General features: G+C 34.4%; 1 protein-coding gene across 1 annotated transcript; it reads right to left on the reverse strand.

Moving 5' to 3' along the window:
* Positions 1 to 1727: 1727 nt before the first annotated feature.
* LOC128225810 (receptor-type tyrosine-protein phosphatase alpha-like) lies at positions 1728 to 11236 on the reverse strand. Its single transcript, XM_052935708.1, has 15 exons — positions 11158 to 11236; positions 8208 to 8281; positions 7987 to 8023; positions 7737 to 7834; positions 7269 to 7391; positions 6766 to 6917; positions 6389 to 6524; positions 6015 to 6164; positions 5634 to 5715; positions 5118 to 5191; positions 4385 to 4522; positions 4002 to 4127; positions 2882 to 3042; positions 2403 to 2541; positions 1728 to 1799 (listed from the first exon to the last, which is right to left on the reverse strand). The coding sequence occupies exons 1-15, from the start codon at positions 11195 to 11197 to the stop codon at positions 1728 to 1730; spliced, it is 1602 nt and encodes a 533-aa protein (XP_052791668.1). The 5' UTR covers positions 11198 to 11236.
* Positions 11237 to 12789: the final 1553 nt, after the last annotated feature.

A 12789-nucleotide genomic window follows, 5' to 3' on the forward strand; every position in this document is an offset into this window, starting at 1 on the left:
ACTGGACTGCTTTTTCTCACTGAACAATGTTCTGTGTTTGGGTTTAAGTCTGTAAGAAGATCAGATAATGACATAAGATGCGTATCTCATGGTGACCGACTAGTATTTTCATGATATATTTTTTACCTGTTTATTACTAGATTAAACGTTCGACAGTACAAGACGCATGTGACCTTTACTGAGTGAACTACAATCTAATGGTAAACTAGCTGGTCTAGTTTACAACATCAAAACAACTTTATTTAACCAAAAATAAAAACCGATTAAAACCAATGTCCAACAGAACTCTAAACGATGCACATTGACATATTTTAACGGCATAAATAGAAAAAACGAGTCTGCATCATATTAATTATCGTTTCTCTACAGAGGTTGAAGGTCAAGTTTGTGACGAAATCCACTTCAATCACTCATACCCCAACCCCCGTCCATGACGCTTAGAGCATTTTGCTCAAAACGGCTATAGCCTCTGTTTGACCATTGCTGGAAATGTAATTGGATATGATGCATATGGTATTTAACGAAATATTGATTTTGTGTGTTATAGACAATTTTATTTGCGAAAGAGACACACTCTTGGTTACAACAAAAACGTGTTTGAAAAAAACATTTCGTAATAAAGGGAATCTATCACATCTTATGTTGTTTACAAATGTTTTCAAGTTGAGTTTAAATTGTGTTATTGTAGGAAAATATATAATCACCCAACAGTTACTCATTTATACTATTTTTTAAGATGAATACTAAAATCATCATATTTGTAATAGCGTTGCTCACCAATATAAAAAATATTTATAAAATTTCCTATATAAATGACTCTCACTTACCATTATACCACTTACCGATGCTTCAAGCAGTAAATTAACATTACATATGAAATTAGGTATTTCGATGCCTGTCCCTATAACACATAACATTGGTAATCCTTCAAATGATATTATTTTATATAAATGTATTAAAACATATGCATACAATAATAAGTATCATAACAAAAAACACGCAATCAATATAAGATTTGTATGTTCATGAAAGGATAATAATTCTATACCAAACCTTTAAACATACTTCTGATGTTATCTTTTATTTCATTTTTTTACTTGAACGTATTTTCGTCTTGAAACATTTCATTCAAACATATATTCAATTAAATATCAGCAATTAATTTAAGCACTTGATTATAACTTTTACACTATCCATAACCGAAAATGGCACATTCCTTTAGTATTAAACGAACATAAATGAATCCCAACACCAACACAATACAATGTAAGGAATAATTTCGTAAGCATCACAGGTTGATATAACAACAGAAAATAATATATATTTTAGTAATAGTTACTGAGCATGGAACAAAATAAGTCTAAAATCAATCAATGATTATAATATGTTGTGAATCTATATTACATAAACGAGTTAAAACGTTAAGCTTAAAAACTTGCTTCCTCAATTCATACAATAATTTTCGGAATTTAATCGTAAAAATGATTTTATTTTAGTTATGAGTTATTAAAGTCATGTTTCGTTTTCGAATGCACAGTTATTTAGTCCACACTGAACCTCTCTACTTTAGCTATAAATAATAATAAAATCCGTATAATAAGATTAATAACAGCCAACGTGTACCAGGTTTCATTAAAACCATGCACAACTATTAAATGTAAACCGTCATTTGATACAATAAATGTGACACAGTCTGTACAAATGGGTAAACACTATTCTGCCATGGCCTACAAATTCTGATAAACATCGATCTGTTTGACATGTTCTTGCATGACGTCGTAGATGTATCGGAGTTGTGCCTACAAAACAGGAACTTGATATTAATTCGTAACTCAGTAGAAACCAGATGTTTTACAGCACAGTAAGAAAAGTTCACAAACAAATAAAGTTTTAAACTGAATTGGTTTGTAAATTCGTTTCGTAATTAAACATGATTAATATTTGATAAATACCAAAGTGACGTCACGAAAATTGTGTCTGTATCTATAAAACTTTATCAACTTCGGTGGCGGATCCGTGGTCTAGTGGTTACACACTTGCCTATCAATCCAGGGGTCGCAGGTTCGATTCCCCGTCGCATCACTACAAATACTAATCGTCTTCCGGGAGGGACGTAAAGTGGGGAACCCGTGTGACAATGCTATATACTGGTGCATGTTAAAGAACCAGGGTAGCTATAACCAGGGTAACTTTCTATCTGTGCACTTTCCTCCTAAAACCAGAAATGACTAACAATTTTAACGGAACACTCGCCGAATGGGCAGGCCCGAGTGCGAGTATAAATAAGTTTACCTACCACTACAGTCGGTAAATCAAGGACGGTCGAATAACTATTTTATTCTATCACCATATAGCGTCCTGGGTATACGTTAATTTGTGAGCACTTCGTATGTCAAACCTACCGGGTTCTGCACAATAACTTTGTTCCGTTGTTTCATTGTCTTCACGCTGTCCACGATGTTTATCTGGCCCTTGTTGTCTTGAACCCGATGAATTTCATTCAGAAGTACAGCTACCAATCCACTGCGACGATATCCAGATCTGTAAAATCAGAATAATGTATTTGTTTTATGGAATGCTTCTTACTGAGCACCAAACATGCACACATGGCATTCATATTAAAGCATATCATCCATACAATTAAATGGCGGATAGTTGTTCACAGAATTGAAGTATGTAAGCTGTTCGGCTTGCAAACAGTTTACCGTTCTGAAAATTAAACAATGCAATACAAGTATTGTTTGCAAACGTTTTACGTTTGTTCTCAAACTTTATATTTACCTAAAATATGACTGTTCAACGTTTCCGTGTAAAACCAAATAAATCAAAAGTATGCTGTAAAAATAGTTTTGAAGCAAACCAAATAGTTTGCTGATCTTACTCGCAATGTATGAGGATGGGTCTAGTCTCGCCGAGGTGAGGCTGCCACCTGTTGACTGCCTCCAAAATGTCCAGCATAGGCTGGACTGCCATGGGCGTGTCCTCGCCATCCCGCCAGGCCAAAAACTCAAACTGGCGGATTGTCGTTAGATAGTCCTCATCCTTAAATGTACACAAAAATGGCGTAGAGAATAACAGGGTCCGTTTTACTGTTGGTGTATTTGCAAGGCTTGTACCGTGTATTATTTAGGCTAACAAAATAATGTTGGTGTGATGACAATTACAATATTATTTTTTTTCTTCTCTAATGTGTAATCGTTTTTTTCCTTCCATTTTTTTTTTTCAAAACCAAAATTTTCTTTAAGTCGAATAATTAATAGTTTGAAATACTTTTTTGAATTTTAACTATGCATAAGGCATGTGTTTCTATGGAATGCCGAACCTGTCTTACGCTCTGAAATTTCAAGCCGATTTGTTCATTGGACGTCCTACCGTGTTAAAAGTAATCACATTTGCCCAATGAAGTAATTAATCTTACTAACTGCTATACCATCTTGTCGAATTGATATGTTAGTATGTCTATATTTACACCTCACCTTACATAAATAAACTGCCTGCCGACAATTTCGATGCTTGAATAACCGCATTTCAATATACATTGGAATTGTCCAACAGGAAGATTTTTTGATAAAAGTAGCGAACTGCACCATCTTGTCCAGTTATAATGTGATATTATCTAAATTTGCAGCGATGAATAACTTTTCAACGTATATTGCGATCTTGTTCGAACTGATCGTTAAAATGTCAAAAGTAGTGTTCTCATCTTAAGAGTTGATATTAAACTGTCAAAGTTGTGTACTCCTCGTATTATGTCAACCATGCGTGCAATTTTGTCTAACTAATATGTGATCTTGTCAAATGAGCGTGTCATTATGTGCAAACACATGTTTTTTGTCCACACGGTATGGTATCTTGTTGAATGAACGTACTGGTATGCCAAAGTGTAGTTTTGTCATAATTACGCGTTATATGAACAAACCGACAATGCATCATTGAAAAGTTTCATTACAACATGTTAAATATATAAAAAAAACTCTTTGTTAGTCTGCCATATCATTCACCTCGTGGTTAACGTCCTTGAATGAAAAGCACTTCTCTTGGAAAGCTTTGTTTTGCTTCTCATGGATACAGTTTACTTTAAACTTGCCGATTTGTTTTCCGTCACTGCTTCCAAGGTACTGACAAGTCTGGAATAATGTTTAAATATCATATCAATAGTGCAAACAATCTTAAATGATGGATGCTTGCGTCATTATATTTTGATTTTGAAATATGTGTATCATGAAAGAACACTAGTAACGTATTGCAATTAATCACCATAGGACACAATGTTAAACTAACGGTGTGGCAAATAAATACGTTAACTAATCGCTTGGATAAAGCGTCGCATTCCATCGAAAAGCCTGTTGTATTACAATAATGGTAACATAATTAATTTCACAACCTTGTACGCGGCATGTGACTGCGACGTTATCATGATGACGGTGGTGATGTGTTGTTCCTCAATCAAGGACCAGAATTCTTCCAGCGTATTTTCTGTCGGCGACATGCCCATCAGGAATGTGTTTTTGTTCGCGTAGTTCTTTAAGAAAATCAAACAAACATATATTTTAAACTAGATGTATATGTACAGTCGAACCCCTTTGGTTCAAACTCGCTTGGCCCGAATTCCTCGTTGGCTCGAACTGGATGTATAGGACCGATGTTTTATACTGAAGTAAAGCATTCCCGCTTGGCTCTAATTCTTCTAGGCTCGAGATACTTTCACCGGTCCCGTAGTGTATGAGCCAACGGGGTCCGACTGTATTAATATAGAGGACTGAAATTAAACAAATGCATCAACCTTCCAATATAAACATTTTATGTGGATACATCATATTTCTTGATTTGAAATGACGCCGAACCATCCTACTATAATTGGTCATACTTGTCAACCCAAACGTGCTATAAACTAGTTACGTAATTAGCTGGACAAACAGCCGGCACTTTGAATTGAATTCACTGCATAAATTTGTTAAACAACGAAGTTAGTATCCAGGTCGGTCTTTTTCAAAATGAATATGAAGTCAGTAAAACTATGTACAGTATATGTCTTAATAAACAGATTTGAGTTCAAACAGAAAACAATGATTTGCGTTAATGGCGTACAATAATTCGCAGTCGCGTTTGATACTCACCGGTAAGAAAACAGTTCCAAGTGTTTGGACTATGTGAGACCCTCTGTTTTTCAGCTTAGGACGATAGGCATCTACTAAATATAGAGGATACAGTTGAACACCGCTATTCCGAACACCGTTTATCCGAAATTATCGCTATTTCGAAATTATTTTTCGGTCCCGACTCTACTCCTTCTTTGTTTAACTAAATGTTCGGTCTTTATTCCAAAATCGCTATTCCGAAGCAAACATTACGGTCCCGTTTTGTTTTGCTTTCACACCTATTTATAAATTCTTATTTCGAACTCGATCGTGTCAAAGTATCTTCACCATACTGCGAATTCATTCGGGCTTGAGGTGACAACGAAGCACAACTAGCACTTGTTAAAGAATGACGGTGTTCAACTGTATAACAAATACGTTTATTAAATTAATAACAGAATGAATTATATGAACATCATTTATAATGATTTAAATAATCTAAAAGTATTTCTTTAGCAAGAATCAGTCCTGTATATGATCTTTTTACATAATTACTTTCAGATGGCAGGGATTCCATGTTTCCATATCCATGACCACTTTCCCGTACCGTCTCTTCTGTGATTCCATTTTCAATCAGCTGTAAAGCAATAAAAATCTTGTATGGTATCGACAATATATAAATGCCAGTTCCAGTTTGTCTAGTGATTTAAAAATGCGTTGTTACTAACTCATAGTGTTCCTTTAGAAGGAGGAAAACAAACTTAAAGTAGATTCTGGAAAAGGAGCTCAAACTACATGTGCAAAGATTTAACCAACCCTCATTAGTATCAGCTTGATAGGTATGAAATTATTAGGATTTTTAAGGCAAACACAGTTTTAGCCGTTTCATTTTTTTATTTAAATATGTATCTTTCTCGTAACAGTTTAGTAGCTCACATTGAACTGCTCTTCAACCCTGGTCTTCAGCGATCCGGGCTCTTTGTTGACCATGTGCTTGTAGAAACTATCAAATTGCTTGGAGTACACGTGATGTGTGCCGATCAGCAAAGCTTCTGCTACGGCCTCGTGAAGGTACACGTACTGTTCCTATACAATATGTATGAATAGTCACTTATCTGATACATGGGCTGCATAATTACAAAATGTTAAAAGCATGACTGTGACATTTACCTTATTCAGTGGTTTAAACACATTGCACATAATATCAATCAATGTTGAGGATTTTGTGTTGGTCTTTTTAGCTATTCTGTTAAGCTGTTAAATTTCACCTTCGTAACATAAACGAACAGTTTATTCATTAAGTAACTAACCTTCGTTTGTACCATGTTCACCCTCTGTCTGCGCAGTGTCTGCACCATTTGTAGAGGTCGAACGCTCTTTTCTTTTTTTGCTTGGTGTATCAGGTTGTCAAGGGCAATGAATGTTCCAGTCCGACCAACTCCAGCACTGTGAATAATAAAATGATCAGTTGCTCTGTGTAACAACTGAAGCAACTAATGTTTCAATATATTTTACATTCATGTAAATGAAATGCTGTTGATTTAACTTTGCAACACTCACACTTATTTGAGATGAATACAACTTAACCATAGACAATTGATTTTGCCGTCAAAGGTAACTAAAGATAAAGTGAATCCAGAAAATGTCATCGAATAATGACATTATGATTAAGAATCAATCGCCTTACCTGCAGTGCACAACAATTGGAGATTCATTTGCTGAGTTGTTAGTGTCAACAGCTTTCCAAAAGTTGACGAGGCACCAAGCACTGTCTGGAACATCTTTGTCTGGCCAGGTCTTGAAATGGAACTGGCGTATTCGACGTGGTTTACTGCCGGTCTTAAATTATAATTTGGACACATTTTAAAATATTATTGATCACCCCTAAACAGAGATATTTCCATTGTTCATTCGTGTAGATTTTAAACAAATGCTGACAATTTTTTTTGCTACGAACTGAACACAAAGATATACCTAGAGCAGAGCAGTCATTACTAAAACAGTGTTTCAACTAAACTAGGCAAAATGTTAAGATAGCCCTGCTTTTTTGTAGACGAAAGGAAACATTAAGAATTTTCAAATTACACTCATATTCCTAGTGTTTATAATATGACAAAATAAAAGAATGAATGATTTTAGTTGACAGTTATTTTTCATGGATTTTTTCTTAATTATACCAGTCAGGTGTACCTTCACGGCTTCCCATGTGCGTATATTGTAGTCTTGGAGTTCTTTTGTGTCGATGTATGATATATCTATGCCGCCGTATGAGCAGGTGTCATCCTTCTCTGGCCAGTATTGTATGCATTTTATCTGTAGTCAATATGGATGCGAATCTTATTCGACGTTGAGAAAAGGTTCGTTTAAGCAGTTTTTTTTCTGAATATTCTCCAATATCTAAGAGATAAGAAATTTCTGTTCCAATTTCATATTGAATAATCAAGTTCGAGGACAGAAGGTATTATGAATATATAAAACAAGGAGTATTTATTTCGTATTTTCATATACTTTGTTTTTAAACATAAGCTCATTACAAGTAGTACTGAAGATTTACATACTAGTTCATTACAATAAGAATCAAAGATTTATATACTGATACTCTTCACCAACAAAATGATTGCAAGCTAGATGCTTGATATAGGTAGCGAAGTCAAATACCGAAGCCATTTCTATAAGATTTGTCAGCATCACAATTTTATCGGCCTTTTGTTGCCAAACCATCCGCCAAAAGTCATCAATCATGTTCTTCGTTGGACCTTGGTGCAATAAAAAATGTGGAAAACGATATATTGACTGTTGACGTCAAAGAATAGTAACAGGTCCACTCATTATATATGATATAGCTAGATAGTAGCTCTTCGCGAGATTTTGACAGGAACATTATAAACAAGTAATTATTATGACTTACCTTGCGATGCGATGAATTTGTGAACTTTCTCATAACCCTACAAACAAACATGAACAGTGAGTCTCGTATATCAAATGTTATCTGTTAAAGTAATTAACTTATAAAACAAACATTCGAAATATATGAAGCCAATTTGAATCATTAAACAATGTTTAAATAAAAAACAAACGAAATTAAATGTTTTTGTTCGGATTCAATATTAATCAAAATATGTAACGTACATTGATGAAACAAGCATTGATATAGTCCGTATCGTCTGGCTTTGTTTTTTTAAGAGATACTCGTGAATGGTCGTCTGAAAAGAGAAAAATAGAAACAAGACAAAGTATAGAGGGTTTAGATATTGACCACTTTTAAAGGTTATTACAGGCATGGTTGAGTAAATAAGTTTAATAGATACCTTAGTTATGGAAATGGGCAATTCAAGTTATACAGATATACAGATAAAGAGATGGCTGCGCCAAAGTGAATTTAAGTGGTAACCGATTGGTTTATGACACGTTTGAGGTTCATGCATGCTCTTTATATCGATCTGACAAGGTAATTTGGTTTAAGGTCACCGTAACCTTGATCGGATTACCGCGAAAGAGGTCATCTGTTTTCCTGACCCACTCGCTTACCAAGTTTAAAGACCTTAGATCCGAGCAAACTCGAGTTATCAATTCTTCAAGGTTTTTGTGTCAAATATCACTGCATCCATTACTTTTGTCTTACTAGTATCAGAATCAATATGGGTCACTTGCAGACCATGACCAACCTTTATTAATTGTTTGTAACCAATAGGCCCTACCATATTGTAGTAATTCATTGGAATAATTATTGATGTAAAATATCTTTTTTTTTAGAGCGTAGGCCCAATTATTATGTTATTATTGATCGAACAGCCTCCTTGTGTTGACCTACTGAGCTCCAATTCAACGGAATATATCTGCTGACAACAAATGCCCTTGTTATCAATCAGACAAGCGTTTTTTATTTAACACCACCGCGAGCATGACCTTTGGCACATAATTTCAATCATCAGTATGGTTCATTTGCAGTTCATGACCTATAAATCGGACAAGATAACCAGGACCACGACTTTTGACAAACTAATCTCAAAATTAATATATGTCAATAACAGGTTACGTTCAACCTCTTTTAATGGTGTAAATGCCGTAGACACAAGCATAGTGAAAACATCAATCGGACAAGCTTTTGTATTCAAACTGAATGTGACCCTGACCTTTGATATCAAATTAAATCAGATTTATCTGCAGGTCATGACCAGTATACATTCCACGTTAGATGACCGTAGGTCCAACATACGCAAGTTAATAATCAGACAATATTTTGTGTGAAAGATCCCCGCGACTATATCCTTTGATGTACCCATCTCAAACTCAATATGGGTCATCTGCACCATATGCCAACTCTGTCCAAATAATGTGAAGACACCTGTTGCCGACTATTATTATCAATCAGACAAGCTTTTAGTATTAAAATTCACTGTGACCTTTTACATACTAATGTCAAAATAAACATGGGTCATTATGCAGGTAAAGTGTCAACGACCGCTTGGTAACGTATGGTCGTATTAAAACATAATTAAAATTAAATTCAACAATGGCAAAAAAGCAAATATGACCTGTGACCCACTGATTAATCTTAAACAATACTGTGCAAAGGCTGAGGAGCAGAATACCATTGCATAATCAACAAATAAATCATCTATAACTAAGTCAAACTTGATGGATATTTTTGTAATCAAATATAAATCTCAATCCCTAACGTTACAAGATATATTTAGCAGAATCAATATATCTTCGGAGCATGTCTGTGACATTGAACCGAGTTGGTTGTAACATGCGCTCTGCACATCTTCTTAATATAATGAATATTTGTAGACAGTAATTTCAAAATCCTTCAAATTGACATGGCATAGGCAAAGAACCTTCAAACCCTTTGGCTGGCCATGGCCATGTACTGTACTGCGCTCTGCACATCTTCGCAGTATATTAATAATTTTATGGTGAGTTACTTAACATTCCAGTAGTTCAAGAGATATTGAACGGACAAGAAATATAGTCAAAATATAGTCATATGACTTTTCACATATCAGTTTGACCGTGACCTTCATGTCAGGCGGCATAGAGCGGACACGAAATATAGGCTTATTATATTCATGTGACCTTTGACCTCAAAGTGCAGACCTTGACCTTTAACCGAGCTGCATTAAACATGTGATCTGTACGTAGTCTTAATTATGTAAACATTTGTAGGTAGCAATTTCAAAATTCTTAAAGCGGTTTTAGCTATGTGGAGCAGAAACAAGATGTATTCATGACATTTGACATCAAAGTGTGACTTTGGCCTTTTACCGAGCTTGTTGTTGCATGCGCAGTGAATTTTGTCTCAATAAAGTACACATTTGTGTCAAGTTATTTTAAAATCATTCAAGCGTTTCAAGAGAAATGGAGAGGAAACAAAATGCAGTCGGATGATAGTCATATGATTGTGACATCTAAGCGAAACATTGACCTTGAACGGAGCTGCTTGTAACATGCGCTCCATACATACTATAATGGTGAACATTTGTTGCAAGTTATTTTTAACATCGTTCAAACGGTTCAAACGTTATAGAGCAGACACGATATGTGACGGACAAACTGACAGACACACATACAGACAGGCAGACCGACGGACAGACAGCTCAAGTAATAACAATATGATTTCCCATGTATTGGGGGTATGTAATACCTTTATCAACTCATCTAGAAAACAGCAGCAAATACGTACAAAAATATTATTAGAAAATAAAGTTGACCAATGATGACTGCAGCAAAGAGAATGAAATAAGAATATTTTACTATTTTTCATCCGAAATCAAATGAAAATCAGTCATCAGTCATGCGTTCAGTAAACGCGTTTGCGGCGAACGTTGCTTGTGGTTCCCCGCTTGCAGTGTATGTTGCAGTAGGGATAACAAAAAAAAACAGTTTTATAACGTTTAGCAAACGCTCTAATTAACGCATTGCAGATTGAACGTATTAAGTTATGACGTCACATTTCTATTGACGTTTAATGTCATAAAACGTAACGTAGACATTGATCAAACGTATTCTCTCTGGCCAAACGACATAAGATCCATTCAATTGCACAAACAAGTAGACAAATGTGGTTTAGGCTTACATGCATACATTTCCTTGTATCTGTTTTTGCCTTTGTACATTTCCTGAGCTGCGACATCATGTTTATGGACCAGTCCAGTTGGTAACGTCTGCAACAAATAGAGAAAACACAGAACTGCGGAAATGGTCAATCAATGACAGCTAGGAATAATAATGAAAAAGAATTCCATTTACAACTCTAGAACAAATATTGAAATTTAGGTAAAGCAAAGTAAACATCGATATCAATATTTCTGTAAGATGTAATTTCGTGGGTTTCTTATGATGATTAAGCATTTGCCTTAAAACAATCAAAGTTCTTTTTTTTTGTTTGCTGGGTTTATCCCTGTACATACATTGCTATTAGGACTCATCTATTCTGTAAATTGCAGAATAATGCCGATTAACTCAATGCGATTCATAATGATCAATTCAATCAGAAAGTTTCTTACCGAAAACGCGTCATAGAGATGTTTTCGATTATTTTTCATTTTTTCTCTGATGTAACTCCACAACTCTTGAATTTTAATTCCAGGTGTGGCTTCGTTAAAACTGTAGTAATCGCCCTCATTTGATTCTGATTGATATAACAAGAACGTTTTGTCAAATCATGTATAAACGTTTAATTAGGAGAAAACAATTCTAAAAATGTATATTTGGAAAAATAACAACAAAATAGAAATGTTATAGAAATAGATACCGTTTTCAGAATACGTAGGATTGTTGGAAGCATTATTCCTTATCTCAAATGTATCAGGTTTGTCCGGATTTGATCTTGCCGGTGGTTTATTTGAGGAGTCTTTGTCAAGCTTATCGCTGTTAAGCTTTCTGAGAAATGTAATGCAATACAGTTATTTACACAACACTGACAATCATAATTTGCATTCCAAATTTTTAATAATTATTTTTGTTTAATTTTATTTTTTGTTTAATATTCTGTCAAAATGTATCAATAAATATAAAAATTCATTTGACATAGCTAGATAATAGTTCTATCTTTTATATTTTTTTAAATTATATACCTTCTAGCATTCAGCCGATTCAGTATATCTAATATCACCCGCCATGAAGGACATTTATAGACATAAATACAAATTGTGTTTTATCCCAATTGTGTACACCTATACCTATATGTGATTCCTATCTTTTAAAATGAGTTAAACCATGTCGTATATTTGTGTATAATTATGTATTCGTGTGAAAACGAGTATTTACTTCCTTCTTATTATAACGACGACACCGACCCCAACTGCTACAGCTATTAGGGTACCCATTAAACCTCCAACAATACCACCGATTGGTGATGTTGATTCGGATTGTGTAAGTTCTGAAAAGGTTGGTATAAATATATTTAAAAAATATTGAAAACTGTATATATTTATTACTATTATATTGATTGATTTCATAATTTGGAAAAAGGAGGCAAACATCTATACGCACAAACGAAAACAATATCATATTGAGTATTTCAAAAGACATCTATCGATCTCGTAAAAAGACGTTGCTTAAAAATAAAATTGACAATTGCAAAGTTTTATCAATCTTATACCCATATTAGGTGAAACTTGTCTTACTTGTTTATGAACTTATGCACACATAATGAAGCATGCTCTACTTAAATGTCAGTGACGGGAATGAAGATATAATAACAAAA

This window comes from Mya arenaria, chromosome 3, assembly GCF_026914265.1.
Source record: "Mya arenaria isolate MELC-2E11 chromosome 3, ASM2691426v1".
Classification (NCBI taxonomy): domain Eukaryota; kingdom Metazoa; phylum Mollusca; class Bivalvia; order Myida; family Myidae; genus Mya; species Mya arenaria.